The sequence below is a fragment of the Capra hircus genome, chromosome 16 (assembly GCF_001704415.2).
Source record: "Capra hircus breed San Clemente chromosome 16, ASM170441v1, whole genome shotgun sequence".
NCBI classification, from domain to species: Eukaryota; Metazoa; Chordata; class Mammalia; order Artiodactyla; family Bovidae; genus Capra; species Capra hircus.
Genome location: NC_030823.1, coordinates 22577281 through 22600816, shown reverse-complemented (window position 1 = coordinate 22600816; position 23536 = coordinate 22577281). Strand labels below are relative to the sequence as shown.

The window sequence follows — 23536 nt, the reverse complement described above, 5'->3', positions numbered from 1 at the left end:
ATTAAAAAAGAATGAAAAGAAATGCAGACTGTCTAAGAGACCTCTGGGACATTAAACACATTCTCATTATAAGGGTCCCGGAAGGAGAAGAGAGAGAGGAAGGACTGGAAAAAATGTTTGAAGAGGTAATAGCTGAAATTTTCCTGAACATGGGAAAGGAAACAGTCAACCAAGTCCAGGAAGCAGAGAGTCCCAAGTAGGATAAACCCAAGGAGGAACACACCAAGACACAGTCATCAAACTGACCAAAATTAAAGACAAAAAGATAAAATACTCAAAGCAACAAGGGAAAAATGACAAATAGCATACAAGGGAACTCCCATCAGGCAATCAGCTGATTTCTCAACAGAAACTCTACAAGCCAGAAGGGAATGGCATGATACATTTTAAGTGATGAAAGGAAAGAACCTTCAACCAAGAATACTCTATCCAGCAATAATAGTCTCATTCAGATGGAGAAATCAAAAGATTTCCAGACAGGTGAAAGTTAAGAAAATTCAGCACCATCAAACCAGCTTTATGACAAATACTAAAGGAACTTCTCTAGGCAGGAAACACATGAAAAGGAAAAGACCTACAGAAAATAAACCCCAAACAAGTAAGAAAATGGTAATAGGATCATATATATCAATAATAACCTTAAATGGAAACAGATTATCACCAACCAAAAGACACAGACTGGCTGGGCAAATGAAAACATGTGCGTGCATGCACTTCTGCTTACCACATCACTCTGCTTGACCTCTCCACAGAACAGTATATAGTTATTTTATATTGTTAGGTTAATCATGTTCACATTATAGCTTGCAATTATAATTATCTTTTATTTTTTGCCTGGTTATTGATTGTGAAAACTGATAAACATCTATTACTATCGTGATTATGCAAGTATTACTCAACGCTATTGTACCATGACTGGTCAGCAGAAAAATAATAGAACTCTGTATCACCAAAGCTACAATTTAATAGAAAAACCTGTAATCACTTTTTAAAATCCAGATGCGTAACAGAATTATCTTGAAATTTTTTGAAAAATACAAATGCTTAGGTAATGCTTTTCTCGTCTGGAGCTTCACACTATGTGTCTAAAGAACATTCATATTTAAAAACTGGACTATAAGACAATCTTTTACTTCTATCTAGTTTGTTTCACTTTTTCCATTTCATATTCAGTGCTCCCATTTCATTTAGTTTATGTTTTCCAATTTCTCCATCTCTTTTTTTTTATGTTTTCTCAAGCTCTTATCAAGTATAGTAGAAATGCTTTTGTATACATATACATAGTGAATTTGCTGAGTCGTGTCCGACTCTTTGTGATCCCATGGACTGTAGCCTACCAGGCTCCTCTGTCCATGGAGTTTTCCAGGCAAGAGTACTGGAGTGGGTTGCCATTTCCTTCTCCAGAGGATCTTCCCGACCCAGGGATCAAACCCAGGTCTCCTACATTGCAGGCAGACACTTTACCATCTGAGCCACCAGGGTATTTCCCAAATATACATGAATGATACATATAATGTGTATATTTTAGAAAACATGAATTTTTGCCTAACTAAAAAATTTATGACATTTTGATTTCACTTGTTTGACTTAGAATGAATAGAATGCTACATTCCTAATTTAAAAATAGATATGCCTCAAGCAACAAAGGTTTACTGTATAGCACAGGGAACTATAGTCAGTATCTTGTGATAATCTATGATGGAAAATCATTTCAAAAATAATATACGTGTATGTGTATAACTGACTTACCATGCTGTGCACCTGAAACACTGTAAGTCAACTATACTTCAATAAAATATATATATTAAGAAAAATAAATAATGCTATTACTAAAAAAAAAAAGATATTCCACATTTGCAGATTGGACAAATTAACACTGTTAAAATGCCTATGCTACTGAAAGCAATCTACAGATTCAGTGAAATTCCTATCAAAATTCCAAGGACATTTTTCACATAACTAGTACAAAATGTTCTAAAATCTATATGGAACCTCAAAAGACCCCAGATAGCCAAAGCAAACCTAAGAAAAAGAACAAAGTTGGAGGTACTGCACTGCCTGATCTCACACTATATTACAAAGTCATAGTAATCAAAACAGTTGGTGTTGGCAGAAAAAGAAAAACGCAGATCAAAGTAAGAGAAGAGAAACCAGAAATAAACCCACACATATATGGACAATTAATTTATGACAAAGAAGCAAAGAACATAGAGAAAGGACAGTCTCTGCAATAAGCGGAGCTGGGAAAATCGGAGACCCACATGCAAAGAAAATGAAACTAGCCTATTATTGTACACCATACACAAAAATCAACTCAAAATGGATTAAAGACTTGACTTTAAGACCTGAAACCATAGTACTCCTAAAGAAAATATAGGCAGTATGTTCTTTGACCCTGGTCTTAGCAATATGTTTCTAGATATACCTCCTCAGGGAAGGGAAATGAAAGCAAAAATAAACAAGTGAGGATTACATCAAACTAAAACCTTCTGAACAGCAAAGGAAACCACCCACAAAACAAAAGACAACCTAGTGAATGGGAGAAAATATCTGCAAACAATATATTCAATAATGCGTTATATCCAAAATACACAAAGAAACCATACACACAAAAACAACCCCATTAAAAAATGGGCAGAGGAGTGTGACGGAAAGCGGGCGGGTAGCGTAAGGCGGTGTGTCTGAGGGTGTCTGGTGGCAGCGTTCTCGACCAGTGCTAAGCCAGCGGTGAAGCCTGAGGCGGACCGCGTGGGAAATGAAGCCGTCGCCCCAGAGTTCACCAACCGGAACCCCCGGAATCTGGAGCTCTTAGCTGTAGCCAGGAAAGAGCGGGGTTGGGGGACCGTGTGGCCCTCCCGTGAGTTCTGGCACAGGTTGCGAGTTATAAGGAGTCAGCATCACATAGAAGCACTTGTTGAGCATCGCAATGGCCAGGTTGTGGTTTCGGCATCCACTCATGAATGGGCCATTAAGAAGCACCTGTATAGCACCAAAAGTGTGGTGGCCTGTGAGAGTGTAGGACGAGTGCTGGCACAGCGGTGCTTGGAAGCAGGAATCAACTTCATGGTCTACCAACCCACTCCTTGGGAGGCAACATCAGACTCGATGAAACGACTACAGATTGCCATGATAGAGGGTGGTGTGGTGCTGCAGGAGCCTCGGAGAATCTATGAATAAAGCAGAAGCATTGGTTGGAGCTTGTAAATGAAAGCTGTCAGCTCTTTTTTCTTCAGAAGAGAGCCTCTGGAAGAACTGCCAGCTTGGACGTTTTATACAAAAATCTAAGAGCAGAATGTTATTAGTTAAGGTCGTCTCCTTCTCCCCTTCAGTATGTCTGTCTTAAATCCAGGGCTGAATTCTTCCCCTCCTGGACACGAGAGAAGTATCTGAGAAAAACTGTTGCCGATTGTAATTAACTTCTGAAGGACAAATTAAATTGTTGTTTATAAGTTAAAGAAAAAAATCAATAAATAAAAAATGGGCAGAGGAGTTGAACAGTTTTCCAAAGAGGAAATATAGATTGTCAACAGGCACTTGGAAAGATGGTCAAAGTCACTAATTATTAGGAAAATGCAAATCAACACAATGAACTAGCACCTCATGTCTGCCAAGATGGCTATCACCAAAAAGGCAAGAAATAGCAAGCATTGATAGGGATGTGGAGAAAAGGGAACCTTTGAACCCTATTGGTGGGGATGTAAACTGGTGCAGGTACTGTGGAAAACATGGAGCTGGCTTTAAAAAAATTAAAAATGGTATTACATGATCCAGCAATCCCACTCCTGGGAATATATCCAAAGAAACAAAAACACTAACTCAAAAAGATATGGGCACTCCCATGTTGGTAACAGGATTATTAATAAGAGCCAAGGCATGGAAACACTCTAAGAGTCCATCGGTAGATGAATGGATAAAGAAACTGCGGTATACGTATATGCAGTGGGATAAGTGTTCAGTCATAGAAAAGACTGAAATCTTGCCATTTGTGGCAACATGGATGGATCTTGAGAGTATCGTGAAATTGAAAGATAAATACAATGTGATTTCTTTTAAATGTGAAATATAAAAAATAAAACAAATGAACAAACAGAACTAAACAAAAACAAATACACAGAGAACAGAGTAGCTGTTACCAGAGGGGTAGGATGGGAAGGAGAGGGGAAAGTGGGTAAAGGGGATCAACTGTATGGTGACAGACAGAAACTAAACTTTTAGTGGTGAGCACATGTATGCTATACAGAAGTGAACACTGTACACATGAAACTTACATGTTATAAACCAAAATTACCTCAATAAAAAATTAATCTAAAATTTTAAAAAAACCCTCTCCTCAAACCTGAGTAAAAAGAGAAATAATAAACCAAGAAGATACTTGTAACATGTGGCAGGCAAATGGTTCATTTTTTAAATACTAAAACCTCTGGCAAATCATTAAAAAAAAAATTCAAAGAGAAAATAAAAATAAACAAAGGATAGGTACAAACAGTTCATGGAAAGGACAAATACATCATTTTTTAATGTATTATTTTTCATATAACAATCATAACAAGTCAAATACAAATTTGTTAAGCTACAATGAAACACTATTCCTCATTTCTCAGATTAGACTTTGACAGCATTAGCTGCTAAAGCTATAGTAGAAATAGGCACACTCATATAGCACAGATGAATGAAAACTAATACAGTCTCTATATAAGAGGAACTTGGTCACACCTAGCAAAGAAATTCTTACAATTAGACTAGAAATCTTCTAATAATTTATTCTATACACATGATCACTAATGAGTCAGAAAGAAGAGAGCATACAAAGTAATGTATTGCAGCACTTTCTGTAACAGTAAAAGCTAAAACAAGCATCAATGTTCATCAATAGGGAACTGGTTATGCATGTACGTATGGTAGGTCTGTTTTTGTATGTGTGTGTACCCATGTACAACCATCCCCAAGTTTTGATAAGAAGATCTCTAGGAGATTACACACGTGACCTTAATGTAAGCAGTTCTTACTTCACGTAGGAACTAGGATATCAGGAAAAAAACAGAGGGACCACTTTATCTAAGAGAATGCACCGGGGATGGGGGAACCAGCATTTACTGAATGTCCACTAGGTACCATATGTTCAGTTCAGTTCAGTTCAGTTCAGTCGCTCAGTCGTGTCTGACTCTTTGCGACCCCATGAATTGCAGCACGCCAGGCCTTCCTGTCCATCACCGACTCCCGGAGTTCACTCAAACTCACGTCCATCAAGTCGGTGATGCCATCCAGTTAACTGGTTGAATAACTTACCTCAATTCAATCCAATAACAAATTCCATTATTGGGATTTAAAACTCAGGTGCAATAAACTATAAATGTAGAGACATTTTTTAAAATTATAATTTGAAGTAAAGCTTTTGGGGGCAAATGGTAAGTGACAGTACTTTGTATAACTTCTTCAGTATAACCCTTTGGTAGAAAATATGAAAGAACCAAGTTAGAGTATAATAATGTAACCACAACCCCATTCCTCAAACTTCAGATTAAAAAACGCTAAGTGAATAGTTTCAGAAGGGCCTTATTAATAATCTCTTACTAGGAGGGCTGATGATCAGATGCATAGGCAGACCACAGAAGAAATGGCAGGTGTAGTAGTTGATATTGAAAAGAACCATGTGGTAAGATCATTTTAACTTTCTCCAACTCAGCTTCCTCACTAGCAAAAAGAGTTTTAAATCTGCTCATTCAGGACAATGACCAATATAGAAGGAGTATTCCTTACAGGTTAGATGTGACTCTAAAACCCTTAAAATTCAGTAAAACTGTCCTAAAAAAAATACACCTTAACTGAGGTTACCTGACACCGCTTGCCCCAGCCTGCACCACAATCTTAATCCCCTCACCACTCAACACTTCTCTCAAGCTACTAAGAGCTCAAAAGAGAACATGAACCCATGTATACTTAAACCCAGCTGTCAGCCCAAGTCCTACTTATACTAAAGGGGAAATAAGTCAAGGAGAATCCACATACATCATTCTTGGGCAAACAGCAAGTCTAGATAAAATTCCCCATTTGGAGGATGAACTATTAAGTAAAAGATTCCTGCACTGTCCCTATGCTCAGACACTGGAGGAAGGCGGGCTGGGGAGGTTGGGGGGGAACTGTGAAGAAATCATGAAGAATTACTCTAAGACACAGGAAGGGGGAAAAAAAAACACACCGAACACTTTAATTAATCCTTCTCTATAACATATACACACATTTGCTTATATTTGCAAAAGAACACTAAGATAAACTGAAAATTAATGAAAACGGTTACCTATGGGGAGGGAGGGAACAAGAATGAGAGGAAGTTAAGATGGGGCTGAATATATCTTGTGACACAGCTTCAATTTAGAAACCACGTGAATATTTTAAACACTGAACAAACAAAATCAAAACTAAAAGTAAAAAGTAATCTTGAAATATTTAAAACAAAACGAACTTAACGATATATCAAACTGGTAAAGCAAACAAAATGAAAAACATGAATTTAAGGACTTTAGAACTCTATTTTTACTATGTTCTTAGTGGAATAACATTTTTAGGCAAAGAACAGTTAAATACCATTTAGTAGTCTGATTAATAGTGATATTTTTTGGAGACTATATTTTATATATGAACATATGCATATATAAAGCATGTAAGTACGTATTCATGTTATTTTAAAATGTCATCATAAAATTAATGTAAAATCATGTAATATTAAATTTGAAGTGCTAATATCAGTATGAACTCATGCTTTTTTATTTTAGCAAAATGCCTACTTCCTGATAACACAGATAACTGAGTTACAATAGCACTCTCATTAAAAACAATTGGCTGATTCCAGGTCTGGGTGGGGCGGGCCGGAGATTTACAAGATAAACCCCGGACATCTTGTGCCAGAAGCAAAAAAGCTGGCAATTATTAAAATGAAGTTGTGTCAAAAGGACACAGGAGCCAGTCTGATCAGGCTCCCAGTGAAACCCAGGGAGTGTACCTCCAGGAGTCACATTCTTAACCACTATTCTAGACCACCTCTCACACAAGAAAAATCCAATGAAGAGGGGAAGGGGAATGAGATGAAAACCACAGACTTGAACAGAGAGAAAAGATCTTGACTCACACACCTCTTGAATGAGTTGATCCCTCCTTCCTTCCCTTAAGTTCCTTCTCTACTTGGCTTTCACGTATTCCTCCTGCCTGACTGGCACCTTTTCAGAGTTTGCTGTTTGCTTCCCTTCTTCTCCACTTCCTAATACTGAAAGCTCCAGGAATTCAGATCTCAGTATTCCTGTCTTCTCTGTCCATACTATACTAACTCCCTTGGTGATCCTATTCAGCCTCATAGCTTGAAATAACTTGTATATGCAGACAGCTCCTAAATTTCTATCTCCCTTTATCTCTCCCAACTAGACTGCCACCTCAACATATCCATATAGATGTTTATTGGTACCCCAGCCTCAGCTTGTCCCAAATTGATCTCCATCCCCCATACAAAACCTGCCACAACACAGCCTTCTTCATCTCAGTGAAGACAAATCCACCCTTTCTGGCGCTCAGACCCAAAATTCTAGGGTCATCTTAGCTTGGACCCTTCCAACCCTCTCCAACTCTCTCATCCTACATTCACTCTGTCAGGAAATCCTATTGGTTCTACCTTAAAATATATCCAGAATCCAGCTACTCCCACCATCCCTACTGCAACCACTCAAGTCTGAAGCTACCTAGATTACTGCATTAGCTTCCTAACAGGTCACTGTTTCTAAATGTACCCCATTCTACTCAAGAGTAAAACTCCAAGTCCTTATAACAGCCCCACAAATTCTGGCCCCTATTACCTCTCTGAATTCACTTGCTACCATCCCGCCTTTTCCACTCCCCTTGCTCAGCCAATGTGGGCTCACAGCTGCTCCTCAAGCATGGGGGCACACCTGTATAGGATGACCTTTGGTCTACCTATTCCCTTTGCCTGGAACATTCTTCTCTCAGATACCTGTGTGGTCAACTTCCTTAGCAATCTTTCCCCAAATCTCACCCTCTCAGTGAGGCTCATTCAGATCTATCTGATACCACATTTCCCCTGCTGTACTTACTTACTAATGTATCAGCTTTCCCTCCACCCGCCTCCACCCACTGTAAGAAGAGAGGTATTTGTCTAGTTTATTCACTATTGTATCTAAAGTGCTTAACAATGTACAACATCAAGCGGCACTAAAAAGGTTCAAACAAAATAATTTAACAAAGCTAAATCTATCCTATCATCAGAGCATTAAGTGGGTTATTTAAAATTATTCAAAAGAAAGACTTTTACACTGGGGGAGTGTTGGTTACTCAATCGTGTCCAACTCTGTGAATCCATGGACTGTAGCCTACCAGACTCCTTTGTCCATGGGATTCTCCAGGGGTACGCCTAAATTCACCTCTATGCTGCCTGTAAGGGACACTTTTAACACAAATGGAGTAAAAAAAAGTTAAAAGTAACAGAATGTACCAAAACACCAGGTCAATACAAATTGAGAGAAAATAAGAGTCATGTGGGCATTAAGAAAATAAGCTTCAAAACTAGACAGACCTAGGATCTAAGTGCCGTTACACCACTTAGCAGCTCTGTGACCTTTGGGAAGTCACTTCACTAAGCCTCAGCTGAGTCATCTATAAAATGGCAGCATTACCTATACCTCAAAGGGTTTTTAATGAGAATTACATGAAACAAAGCATTTAACATGTTGTCTGGCATATAATCAACACTGGAACATGCTGTAATGACCTTGTCATATACTAAAATGGAAAAAATATCTTTCAGTGTTTCTGATATCAAAAAATACAGTCTTTGTAAGAGTTGTTTTAAAATAGGAGGAAACACCAGAGCAACAATTCTAGCTTTTAGGCAGCTATTCAGGTTTCTGAAGAGGCCTAAAGAAGCATTCAATATTAAAAGGCTTACTTTACAAGAGCCTACCCTAACTGACCGACTTCACTTTCACTTTTCACTTTCATGCACTGGAGAAGGAAACGGCAACCCACTCCAGTGTTCTTGCCTGGAGAATCCCAGGGACGGGAGCCTGGTGGGCTGCCGTCTATGGGGTCGCACAGTCGGACACGACTGAAGCGACTTAGAAGCAGCAGCAGCAACCCTAACTATCCTTCCTTTCCTCTCAGGTAAAGCACAAATATTTATTATGCCGGGTTAAGAGGCTGCTTATAAACTTTCTCTATGAGGTAACAATCCTATACTACTCAAAAAAACTTAGCATACAAATAAACTCCCAAATGTGAAAAACGTGAAGTGACATTTATAAGACAGACTTATTCACTACAACATAACATTTATAATAACAGAAAGCCAGAAACAACTTAAATAGCCATCAGTAGGAAACATGGTTAAACATATCCATTTGGTAGAGTATGAAGCAATTTTTTAAAGCAGACCTTCATGTAGTGATATGGGATAACCTCCAGGATATAGTCTTAAGACAAATCAAGGGCTGCCCCATGTGTAAAGTCTGGTGGGAGGAGATGTGTGTTTGCTCATATTAATAAAATATCCCCAGAAAAAACTTATGATGACAAGGGACTAGACTAGCAAAAGGCATACTTTTTTGAACTTTAAAAAATTTTCACCCATTTGAATGCATCACCTGTCATAAAAAATATTTAAGTAAAAAGACTATTGAGTAAGTTAGTTTCCATTAGTGACAAGCAAGGTAAATTCTGCCTGAATATTCACTAAAAATTAACTGAATACCTCCTACATGTTGATGTTTTTACCTTCAATTTTAGGATCTGATATCAAAAGCAAAGGCAACAAAGCAAAAAGAAACAAACTGGACTACATCAAACTAAAAACCATATTTACTGAGCATGGCAAGCACAGTGTATTTATCAATATAATACTTGTATCACCTCCTCTTTCAAAATGAAATAAAATAAATCCCTAGCAATGGTTCACAAGGAGTAATGTGCTTGATCAGTAACAGTTTTAAGCACAACTAGTTTGGTGTACAGATGAAGATCCAGACTAGAAGATGCTAGTGGTTAGAGCTATTGTGAAATGGTGTGCTCAAGATTACCCATTAACAGACCAATGAAGAATAAACAGCTTATATTTATGTTTTCAATGGTGGTTCTCTCCTCTGGCTGCTCCTCGCTCTTTTTGTCCTAACTCTACTATGACCAGAATACACTGGCGTCTACTCATAATCCCTGAAAACAGGAATAACATCACTAGTGAAGTTGCTCAGTTGCGTCTGACTCTTTGCGACCCCATGGACTATAGCCTACCAAGCTCCTCTGTCCATGGGATTTTCCAGGCAATAGTACTGGAGGGGACTGCCATTTCCTTCTCCAGGGGATCTTCCTGACCCAGGGATCAAACCCAGGTCTCCCGCATTGTAGACAGACGCTTTACCATCTGAACCACCAGGGAAGCCCAATACCAGTTCAATAATAGAAACAGTAGCCATCATTTATTCAATATTGACCATGTCCTCTGTGATGAGTGCTTAATTAGACATGATTTTATTTAATCCTTAGGGTAAACTTGAGAAGTGGATTACATTACCCACTTTATAAATAAGAAACTAGAAACTTAGCAGGCAAAACAAACTGCCAGTGGCCCACACACCTAGCAAATGGCAGCTGTAGGATTCAAGGCCAGGTCCAGCTTACACTAACGCCTATGCTCTTCACCAGAAGGCTACATTACCTCCCTAAATGTTACTCCTATCCCAACATTAATTGTATCTGAAAATAGCAAAAGCAGTCCTTCTGAACCCTTTCAGAGGTGAGCACTTAGAGAGAACACACGTCCTTATCAGCTCTCATTCATCTGCAGGGCAGGCTCTGCCAGAGGCCTATGATTGTCCAGTCTTGCCAATAGCTAAGAGAGAGAGAGGAAGAGAGCAAAGAATGAGAATTCTTAAGGGTGTGGACAAGGAGAAATCCCATTTGTACTGCTCACTGGCCACCAAGACCTGGGCAGTTTCCTTGACCGGAGCTTCTGAGCTGGGGAGGCCTTCCCTCCACCCACTCCCAGTATAATCTGTTGCTCCAAACACCCCTCTCTGCAGTAGACACAAGACCAAGGTCTCCCCATGCACCCAGCCCTCACAGAATAATGCAAGTAAGAGCACACTTTCATCTTCCAGCATTTCCTTCTATACCTACAAAACCCTGAGGAAAACGTCAACAAACTGAGATCATGGACCAGTTTACCAAAGGGGGTATCAAAGTAGCACTCTCAACTTCATCATCAGAATTTTGGTGGCTCCCAAAATAACTTCTCTATTGTGGCACCACTGGAAATCAGTCATTAGCTAATCAAAGATATTCACAGGCTCCAAGTGATGGTCACGGCTAAGAAAATTGATCATCTATTTTACAGTTTAAATGCTCAGTTAGAGAGGAATGGGAAAATATCTGACAGATGTGATTAAAATGTAGTAATTTAATTTCTCCCTTAAATTCCAGTCATTTTTCACATCTACTATTCTATTCAAGAACTGCTGTAAACAATGTCTTACTGAGATATAAAAGTAGAATGGTACACACTTGGAATTTTATATCCTTTTACATAAAATAGGTTATCTTTGTACCGGCCTGAATTATAATAAGGAATGTTCCTCCCTCAAAACACACAGAAAGAGAAAGAAAGATAGGTAATCTTGTAAAGAAGAGAATGAGAATAAAGAAAAAAAAGAAGAAATTATTTTGGAGGATTCCCCCTTTAGAATTTGAATAAACTTTCTTAAAAATGAAAAAAAATAGTAGGACTTCTAGATGAAAAAATAGTATGACAGGACGAAATCTGTAAACCACAACATTATATTGTTTAGTTTCAGTTCAGTTGCTCAGTCATGTCCGACTCTTTGCGACCCCATGAATCACTGCACGCCAGGCCTCCCTGTCCATCACCAACTCCCGGAGTTCACTCAGACTCACGTCCATCAAGTCCGTGATGCCATCCAGCCATCTCATCCTCTGTCGTCCCCTTCTCCTCCTGCCCCCAATCCCTTCCAGCATCAGAGTCTTTTCCAATGAGTCAACTCTTCACTTGAGGTGGCCAAAGTACTGGAGTTTCAGCTTTAGCATCATTCCTTCCAAAGAAATTCCAGGGCAGATCTCCTTCAGAATGGACTGGTTGGATCTCCTTGCAGTCCAAGGGACTCTCAAGAGTCTTCTCCAACACCACAGTTCAAAAGCATCAATTCTTTGGCACTCAGCCTTCTTCACAGTCCAACTCTCACATCCATACATGACCACAGGAAAAACCATAGCCTTGACTAGATGGACCTTAGTCAGCAAAGTAATGACTCTGCTTTTGTACATGCTATCTAGGTTGGTCATAACTTTTCTTCATTAATTGAGAACCTACAATTGCTGAAGGAACATGACTATAAGTGAAGTGAAGTGAAAGTCGCTCAGTCATATCCAACTCTTTGTGAACCCATACAGTCCATGGAATCCTTCAGGCTAGAATACTGGAATGGGTTGCCAGTCCCTTCTCCAGGGGATCTTCCCAGTGCAGGGATCGAACCCAGGTCTCCTGCTTGGCAGGCATATTCTTTACCACTGAGCCACCTGGGAAGCCCCATGATTATAAGAAATGACTCTAAATATAAGAAGTTAGTGGGAAAAACTAATACAAACAGTTTTGATATGAGACAGCAATTAATTAGTAACAGGTATACACAGGGTACCATTTTTCTACCCACTAGAGCTGTTTCCCAGCATCAGACAGTTTCTCTCGGGCCACCTGAGCTATAATTCAGTAAATCTTCTTTCATCCCTCTTGTACCACATGAGACCTATTCAGAAAATATATATAGGAAATAATTTACATATACATCTGGTCTTTCACCTTTCTAGCAATTATCACTATAATTAAATAATTAATTGTACATCTCCAAGGAGATGCTGATAGGCTTCTCTCTCATCCAGCAAAATATCTTGTACAAGATACCTGGTCTACTTTCATGTGTGAAATGAACAAGTAAACATCCAAAAATGTAAGCCCTGAGACGGGGCTTCCTCCATGCAGTCTCTGATCCTCGTTAGATTACACACAGCCTTCAGTTAAACAGAGTTTCAAACTCTACTCCACAAAAAGAAGTTACAGGCCAAAGAATCATAAACCAAAAGACTCTAAAGCACTTATATTAAATTAAAATTACAGAGAACAGAGAGAAATTAAATCCATAGGCCACTTAAAAGCCATTTAATGCAATAGTTTCTACTCTGTCCCTCAGCAAACTAATGTTTTTAATGAATAAGCATGTAATCCATTTTCATTTGGCAGCCCTTCTCTTTTCTACTGCTGTCCTCAAACAGAAGTGCTGATTTACAATGAAATGGCCCAAAGGAAGACGGTGCGTGAAGGAGGAGAGCAGTAAGTCTGGAGAAAGTGGGTTATCAGTTTTTAAAGCAAAAAAATGGCTGAGTTCAAACAAAATATTTCCACGGAAAACATGAGTGATAATTCAGGTCCACAAACTCTAGCATAGTGATTAAGGGAAATGGGTCTGGAGTGGGGCTGCCTGGCTTGAATCCTGGCCCTGGGACTTAACAGCTGTGCAACCTTGGGCAAGTGACTTGCCCTGGGAAGCAGGGTGATACCAGCACCTGTTTCAAAGCGCTATGTTCAACCATCTCGCACCAGCACTGAGGGCCTTCTCCAACCACCATGTCTGAGATTCTCCCACCAGTTTCTCCCCATTCTTTAACTCTCCATTATTACCTTCATATCACTTACTACTGTCTAAAATTATTTTAAAAGTTACTTGTTTTCATATGACCTCCCCATTAAAAGTATATAAAAAAAAATCTCGTCTGTCTTACTTCCACAGCCCTGGTGCCTAGAAGCAGTGCACAATACACACAAGTAGAAACTTGATAAATATCTGTTGAGTTAATGGATGAATAACACACAACAATGGGAGATGTACGTTGTAAGCATATCTAGGTAATGAATTCAGGTAAATAATTCAGGCTTCGGTGTTATATCTTGAAATAATTATCCTCACAGTCTTTGCAGATCTTATTTACTATTCACCAAAACCAAGAATTATACTAATTTATAGCTTGAAAGGACTTTTTCTTTCCACTATTAGGTGTTGCCCTTGGAGTAGATTATTTCACTGAAATTCATCTCATTTATTGAGCAATATGCTATGACCTGCATTCCATAGATACAGCAATGAAAGACAGTCCTACCCAGTCAAGAAACGTATATCTTAGTTTTGCGCCTATCTCTGGCCTGCTTAAATGCAGTATGAGGAGGAGGTAGGGATTTGTGCAGAAAGTAATTGGATTGGGCAAAGTGGGAGTCTGTAAAGGTCCCAACCGTTTAATGGAAATCATCAGATAATTCGAATATGGAACTTCAAATTCCTTAATTCATTATGCTAAACTTCTCCCTTAACTACCATTTTTGTTGATAACAGTATCACCAAGAGACAAACTAGGTTACTGCCGAGATCCTCAAATGAGCAAGGCAAGTGTTTCTGAAATACTCCCCAACAGATGGAAGTTTACATAGGTCCTCAGCAAACTAAGGACTGCATATTTGTGTATGTATGTGAATGAATATACATTGTTGGTGTAAGACTGCCAAATGCTCTCTCTTAAAAGGACTATTCTCTATTTTGAAGCTCTGCCTTTTACTTATAGTTAGCTGTCCCTTCTTTTAAGTAATTATGTTGGTAATTCATGGTGAGTTTTTTACCACTTACTTGACAAATAAAAAAGTTCTTATTTTTGCTTATTTAAAAAAAATTATCAGTGAAATTCTGAAATCTAGAACATTTAGAAGTAAACAGAACACAGTTAACAGCTGCCTGGCCAAACTCCAAATGCAGAATACTCAATCTTTTATTTGTTAACACATTGGCTCTTCACTCACCCAAGCCCAATTTTCTTTAACCATTTGTCTATAACCATTGCCTATAGTTTGTCTAGGGACTTTCCAGGTGACACTAACGGTAAAGAACCAATCTACTGCCAATGCAAGAGACGTAAGAGACACAGGTTCTATCCCTGGGGAAAAGGGAATGGCAACCCACTATAGTATTCTTGCCTGGGGAATCCCATGGATAGAGGAGCCTGGTGGGCTACAGTCCATAGGGTCACAAAGAGTTGGACACAAATGAAGCAACTTGGCACACACAGCACATACCTTCTATATTTTCAGGGCAAATAGAGGGGGAAAAAATGGAAAATCACTGCAGATGGTGACTGCAGCCATGAAATTGAAAGATACTTGCTCCTTGAAAGGAAAGCTATGATAAACCTAGACAGCGGATTAAAAAGCGAAGACATCACTTTGCAGACAAAGGTCTATACAGTTAAAGCTATGGTTTTTCCAGTAGTCATGTATGGATGTGAGAGTTGAACCACAAAGAAGGTTGAGTGCCAGAGAATTGATGCTTTCGAACTGGGGTGCTGGAGAAGACTCTTTTTAGAGTCCTTTGAACTGCAAGGAGATCAAACCAGTCAATCCTAAAGGAAATCAAACCTGACTATTCATTGGAAGGACTGATGCTAAAGTTGAAGCTCCAATACTTTGGCCACTTGATATGAAGTGCAGACTCACTGGAAAAGACTCTGATGCTGGGAAAGATTGAAGCCAAAAAGAAAAGAGGGTGGCAGAGGATGAGATGGTTAGAAAACATCACCAACTGAATGGACATGAGTTTCAGTAGACTCTGGGCGATAGTGAAGGACAAGGAAACCTGGCATGCTGCAATTCATTGGGTTGCAAAAAGCTGGACACAATTTAGCAAATGAACACCACTACTGTCTATACTATTTGAGCAGATCTAAATTATAACTCAATTTATAAACAACTTATAGACAATTTATAAACAACCTATAGACAATTTATAAACACTATAAACACAATTTTCCTCATCATTTATGTGTCTAAGAGTAGAACGGCATGGACCTTCCCAGAAAATTCTTAAATCTTATGATGCACTGATATAAACACTATAATCAAACTATATTCTTGAACTTTGTGACGTTTTAATTTTTCACGTATCCTAAGTAAGTCTTGTAATAGATGTGTTGAGAGCATTTAGAGCATCGATTTGAAATAATTAGCTCTTGTCCCCAGAATATTCAAATAGTCTTGCACTGGAATATTCAGTTTTCTTCAACCTCAAAACTTCTAGTCCACTGACCCTTCCTCATTCACCACCATACATCCCAGCCATGTCTTCATGTATCTCCTCGCCCAGGCAATACGCTATGATTCTCTACTGTAACTGCTCCTTTACAAAATTCCTTGACTCCTCTGCTTTTCAGTACCTCTTTCACATTTGCACGGCAAACCCTCATTGCTGTGAAACTCAATCATGCTCCAACTCAATACCCGCTCAACAACGTTCAACATTGTTAAGAGACACATTTACAAGTGGGGTACCCGATTCACTTACATTTTTGGCCACAAATCCCAAATGAGGACTCAACATCATCTGACAATCCTTTATACTTTGAGAACACTAATTTTACCCTTTAAAACCCTCATTTCACACTTTCTCCTCCCTTCTCTTATATCCTCACTTGCCAAAGGATGTTTTGTTTTATAGTTCATTAGTAATACAGAAACAATTAGAGAGCTACTCAGTGTTTTACCCACATCAAAACTACGACCTATCCACAACTTCTGTGAAATGTCCTTGCTGGTACCACAAAACCAACTCACCTTCCATTTAATGTTACCTTTTCAGGGGTTTTGTTCCTAAACTTACTCTTGTTCACCTGAGTCATCAGTTTTCAAACGGACTGTCCAATATCACATAAACATACTCCTGTATCTCATTTTAAAAGAGGGAATTGTCCTGTAACTATATGCCCCTTCTAACTCTACTTCCTGTACATAAAAATGTTAAGTCATTCAGTTGTGTCTGACTCTGCAATCCCATGGATTGTAGCCATCAGGCTCCTCTGTCCATGGAATTCTCCATCAAAAATACTAGAATGGGTAGTCATTCCCTTCTCCCGGGGATCTTCGTGACCCAGGGATCAAACCCAGATCTCCTGCATTACAGGCAGGCTCTTTACTATCTAAGCCACCAGGGAAGCCCTCTCTACACATAAAAATCGTTATCAAAAGGAGCTTTTGTGACTGCTGGTAAATTACTGTTGTCACTTCCCAATCTTTGCTTCAACCCACTCCAAGCAGAATTGTCTCCACCATTTCACTGGGACTAGTTTTGTCAAGGGTACCAGGCACTTCTGTGTCGAAACACCCAACAGTTGCGTTTGACACAGCTGCCTGCTCTTTCTTCTCTTGGCTTCTGCAACACAGCTCCAGATTTTCTGCCTAACCTACTAACAGTTACTTCAGGGCCCTCTGTTCCTCTTCTCATGTACCACGGCCCGTCCTAAACATATTCTATTCTTCTTTTCAAAGAACCAGCTTTTGGTGTCACCCATGTTTCCTGGTTTTGTTTTTCCATTTCCTTATCACCTGCTCTAATTTTCATTATTTTCTTCCTTCTACGTTCCTTATGTTTACCTGTTAAATTTAAGTTGTAAAATTCAACTTACATCAGGGGTTTTTTTCCAATTAATTCTTAGTCCCTTGTTTTCTATTATGTGTATTCAGAGCAGCAAATTTACATCTTAACTGTACTTTAGCTGAACTACTCTACATATGTTCAAAAACAGCATATTCTGTTTTGAGTATACATTCTGTACATGTCCATGAATAAAACTTACTTTACTTGTTCCAATATTCCTTATCTTTATTTTTTAATCTTACTTATTTTATTATTTTCTTATTATTCTTAACAGAGAAGCCAACATCGCTTCCAGTTGAGAGCAGCCTATGTTCATGTGGGCATGCTCAGTCACCGTCATGCTGGACTCTTGAGACCCCATGAGCTGTATCCTGTCAGGCTTCTCCGTACATGGAATTCTCCAGGCAAGAATATTGGACTGGGTAGCCATTCCCTTCTCCAGGGGATTTTCCTGACCCAGGGATCAAAGCCAGATCTCCTGCATTGTAGATGGATTATTTACCATTTGAGCCATGAGGTTCATCTGATATTAATCTTAATTTGCCAGTTTAATTACCTTTTTCAACATTTTATTCACATTAAACTTTAAATTTTTTTACTTTTTAATGGCTGGAGTTAGGTTTTATTACTTTTTATATAAGAAAATAAATATATATATATATTTTCTTAAATGGGGAGCTTAATCCCCTTATATCTATCCTATGATCATTCTATCAATTTTTTTCTTTTTCTTCCTTCTACTGGATTTAGTTTAATTTTCCTTCCCACTACAAGCTAGTATACATTCCATTTCTTTTATTTAAAATTTAAAATGCACAATATGCCTTAAATTTTTAAACAATCCATTTTACATCCTCCTCCCCAGTAAACCAAGGTCTCAGAAGTTTTCACTCCAATGATTCCCCTGTTATTCTTATCTAGCATTTTTGTTCATTTTTCCCCAGCATCCTAAAATAAAAATTACCCTTTGTTAGTGTTACAGTCCATGTTTATATTGATCAACCTGAAATTCTTTGCTTATTGTAATTTCTTACATTTGTTGAGAAAGACAACATACTTCTCTTAAATCTGTTGAGATATGCTTTGTGGACTACTGTGTGATCTACCCTAGAAAACTCATCCATTTGCACTTGAAAAGAATTTGTATTCTGCTGATCTGGGATGTTATATCCTATAGATATCTATCAAGCCCAACTGGTCCATTGCATCATTTAAGATCACTGTTTTCCTACCAGTTTTCTGCCTGGATGATCTCTCCCCCTTGATGTATGTGTGATGTTAAAGTCTCACTATTATTGTAGTATTGTCAGTTTCCCCCTTTACGTCTGTAGGTATTTGCTTTATATATTCAGGTGCATATATGTTAGCAAGTGTAATATCCTCTTCTTGTATTGAGTGCTGTGCCTATGTTCTTTTCTAGGAGTTTTATAATTTCAGGTCATAGTTAGGTCTTTACCCCATTTTTAGTTTACTTTCATATAGATTAGGAGGTGATGTTCTGATCTTTCTCATGTAGCTGTCCAGTATTCCCAGCACCACTTACTGAAGAGATTCCATTTTCGCCATTGTACATTCTTGTCTCCTTTGTCACAGATTAACTGTCACAGATTAACATACAAGCATGTTTTTATTTCTGGGGGCTCTAGTCTGTTCCATTTATCTCTACATCAGGTTTTGTGCCAGTCAAAATATATGGGTAGAAAAATCTGTCTTTATTTGTCTGAAAGTACCTTTATTTTGTCCTTGCTCTTAAAGGACCGTCTAAGAAGATAATTTGTGGTTTATAGTTATTCTGTCATATTAAAGAGATTACATCAATTTTATATATTTACTACTGCTAACGAAAAACTTACTGTTCATCTAAGTCACAACTTCAGAAATCATGTTTCCTCTTGACTGCTATTCAGATTTTCTATTTTGAGTTAACAATTCCACTGGGTATGGATTTCTCTTTTCTGCTAGGTATTCAGTGTGTACCAATCTGAAGACACGTTATGTCCTCAACTGTGGATCACTCTCAACCATCATCTTTCCAAAAACAGCTTCTCAAGGATTTCTTTATCTCCTTCTCAAATGTCTACTAAAGGTACAGTGTACTTTTTCATTCTATGCTCCATTTTTGTTAATCACTCTTCAGTACTCTCAATGTCCATTTCTTCACGTTCCACTCTAAATCATCTCCTCAGATGTATATTTGAGTCTTCAAGGCTATTTTCAATTAGGTATATTTTGCTGCTTATTTAAACTGAAGTGTAGCTGATTTACAATATTATATAGTTTCAGGTGTACAGCAAAGTGATTCAGTATTTTTACACATTACACTCCATTAAAAGTTATTATAACGTAATAGCTATAAATCCCTGCACTATACAATACATCCTTGTTGCTTATCTATTTTATAGGTAGTACTTGTATCTTATAACCCCCATTCCTAATTTGCCCCTCCCCCTTTCCTCTTCCCTCCAGTAACCACTAGCTCATTTTCTGAGAGTCTATTTCTGTTTCCCTAAATACATGTGTTTGTATCATATTTTAGATTTCATATGTAAGTGACATCACATAGTACTTGTCTTTGTCTGTTTGACTTATTTCACTAACTGTAATATTCTCAAGGTCTAACCATGCTGTGGCAAAGAGAATTTCCTTCTTTTCTAAGGCTGAGTAACATCGCATACATATACGCCACATTTTCTTTATTCGGTCATCTCTTGATAGACACTAAGGTTGCTTCTATATCTTGGCTATTGTAAATAGTGCTGCTATGAACACTGGTGTATATGTCTCTTTTTGAATTAGTGTTTTCTTTTTTTCTGGATATACATACAGGAATGGAATTACTGGGTCATACTGTAGCTCTATTTTTAGTTTTTTTGACTAATCTCCATACTGTTCCAAAGTGGCTACATCAATTTACATTCCCACCATTCAGTGTACAAGGGTTTTCTTTTCTCTACATCCTCTCCAACATTTATTATTTGCTGGCTTTTTGATAAAAATCACTCTGACAGGTGTGAGGTGAGGTGATAATTCATTGTTTTGATCTGCATTACTCTAACAATTAGCAATGTTAAACATCTTTTCATGTGCCTGTTAGCCATGAAAAGACTCAGGTCTTTTGCCCATTTTATAATTAGTTTGCTTTTGAGATATTGAGTTGTATCAGCTATTTATATATTTTGACCTATCAGCCATATCAAGAATATTTTTTCCCATCCAACAGATTGTCCTTTTCATTGGTGGTTTCCTTCGCTATGCAAAAGCTCTTAAGTTTAATTAGACCTCATTTGTTTACTTTGTTCTTTTCCTTTGGGAGCCATATCCAAATAAAATTGCTATAATTTATGTCACAGAATGCTGTTACTATCTTTTCTTCCAGGAGCTTTATAGTTTCAGGTTGCACAGTTAGGTCTTTAATCCATTTTGAGTTTACTTTTATACAGAGTGGGAGGTGATGTTCTGATCTTTCACATGTAGCTGTCCTGTATTCCCAGCAACACTTATTGAAGAGATTCCATATTTGCCATTGTATACTCTTGTCTCCTTTGTCATAGATTAACATATGTGTATGGGTTTAGTTCCATTGATCTCTAAGTCTGGTTTTGTGCCAGTACCAAGCTGTTTTGATTACTGTAGCTTTATAGTATAGCTTGAAATCCGAGAGGGTGGTACCTCCAACTTTGCTCTTTTTTCTCAAGACTGGTTTAGCAATTCATGTTCTTTGTGGTTCCATATGAATTCTAAGATTATCTGTTTAGTTCTGTGAAAAATGTCATGGGTACTTTTACAGAGACTGCATTAAATCTGCAAATTGCTTTGAGTAGTGTGGTCATTTTAACAATATTAATTCTTATAATTCAAAAGCATGGGATATTTTTCCACTTCTTTTATCATCTTCAATTACCTTTATGAATGTTTCATACTTCCCAGAAGATAAGTCTTTCATCTCCTTGGTTAAGCTTATTCCTAGGTATTTTATTCTTTTTGATGTGATTTTTAAACAGGATTGTTCTCTACTTTCTCTTTTTGATAGCTTGCTATTAGTGTATAGAAAAGCAGCATATTTCTGTATATCAATATTGCATCCTCCAACTTTCCTGAATTCACTTATTAGTTCTAACAGTTTTGGGATAGAGACTTTTAGAGTTTTCTGTATATAATTATCATGTCATTGCAAATAGTGAATTTTACTTCTTCCCTTTTTTTTCTCCCCTTGTGTGACTGCTGTAGCAAGTACTTCCAAAACCATTTAAATAGAACTGGCAAGAGTGAGAATCCCCATCTTGCTCCTGAATTTACAGGAAAAGCTTTCAGCTTTTTACTGTTGAGTATGACGTTGGCTGTGGCCTTTATTATGTTGAAATATGTTCCCTCTATACCCACTTTGATGCAAGTTTTTTTTAAAGTCATAAATGGATGTTGAATTTTGTCAAATGGTTTTTCTGCATCTATTGAGAGAGGATCATGTGGCTTTTTACCATTCCTTTTGTTAATGGTGCATCACACTTATGACTTGCAAATACTGAACTATCCTTGCATCTCTGGAGTAAAGCCACCTAGATCATGGCATATGATACTTTTTTGTACATTGGTGAACTAATATTACGTATTTTTTGTATCAATGGCCTATAATTTTCTTTCTTTGTAGTGTTTTTGTCTGGTTTTGGTATCAAGTAATGGTGGTCTCATAAAATCAATTTGGGAATATTTCCTCCTCTTCAGAGATTTTGGAATATTTTGAGAAGGTTTGGTATTAACTCTTCTTTATACATTTGGGAGAATTTTCCAGTGAACCATCCAGTCATGGACCTTAGTTAGCTGGTAGTTTTTGGTTTTTTTTTTTTTAATTACAAATTCTATTTTACTAGTAGTGATCATTCTCTTCAAATTGTCTGTTTCTTCTTGATTCAGTCTTGGCAAGCTGTATGTTTCTAGAAATGTGTCCATTTCTTCTAGGTTATCCAGCTTATTGGCATATAACTGTTCATAGTATTCTCTTATGATATTTTGTTTCTCTGTGGTATCAGTTGTTAGCTTTCCTCTCTTATTTCTTATTACGTACTTGGGTCCCCTATCTTTCATTCTTGATTAGCCTGGCTAAAGGTTTATTAATTTTGTTCATCTTTTCAAAAAATCAACTCTTGGTTTCACTGATGTTTCCTGTTTTTTTCTTTTTTTAATCTCTACCTAATTTTTTTCCTCTTTGATTTATTATTGCCTCCCTTCTGCTGACTTTGGGTTTTAATTCTTCTTTTTCTAATTCCTTTAGGTAGTAGCTTAGGTCGTTTGGGATTTTTTTCTTGTTTTTTAGGAAGACGGATATCAGTATAAATTTCCCTCTTAGAATTGCTTTTGCTGTATCCCATAGATTTGGAGTGCTGTGTCTTCAAGTCAAGTCATTTATCTTGAGATATTTCTGACTTCCTTCTTGATTTCTTTACTTTTTTAGTAACGTGCTGTTCAGTCTCCATGTGTTTGTGCTTCTCTCATTTTCCTTTAACTGTAATCGATTTGTGGTTTCATCCAGCTGTGGTTGGAAAAAATGCTTCATCTAATTTCTATCCTCTTAAATTTGTTGAGATTTGCTTTGTGGCCTAGCATGTGATCTACCCTAGAAAACTCATCCATGTGCACTTGAAAAGAATTTATATTCTGCTGATTTGGGATACTATATCCTATAGATATCTATCAAGTCGAACTGGTCCATTGCGTCATTTAAGATCACCATTTCCTACCAGTTTTCTGCCTGGATGATCTCTCCCTTGGTGTAGATGGGATGTCAAAATCTCACTATTTTGTATTACTGTCAGCTTTTCCTTTTATGTCTGTTAGTATTTGCTTTATATATTTAGGTGCTATGTACTGGGTGCATATATGTAAGTGTAATATCCTCTTGCATTGACTCTTTTATCATTATATAAAGTCCTTCTTTGTCTTTTGTTATAGCCTTTGTTTTAAAGTCTATTTTGTCTGATATGAGCATTGCTATCCCTGCTTTCTTGTCACTTCTGTTTGCA

The 23536-nt window shown here is 37.7% G+C and overlaps 1 protein-coding gene across 6 annotated transcripts in view; it reads right to left on the bottom strand.

Annotated features, from left to right (window-relative positions):
• The window catches only part of MARK1 (microtubule affinity regulating kinase 1), a 141120-nt gene that overhangs the window by 84182 nt on the left and 33402 nt on the right, over positions 1-23536 (bottom strand). Inside the window, exon 1 of one of the 6 annotated variants that reach the window (XM_018060172.1) lies at positions 3077-3174. The exons of the other annotated variants lie outside the window; for them this stretch is intronic. Within the exon in view, the coding sequence (XP_017915661.1) occupies positions 3077-3097 (21 nt within the window). The 5' untranslated portion in view covers positions 3098-3174. Of the gene's footprint in view, positions 1-3076; positions 3175-23536 lie in introns of those variants that run through there. 6 annotated transcript variants of the gene reach the window in all.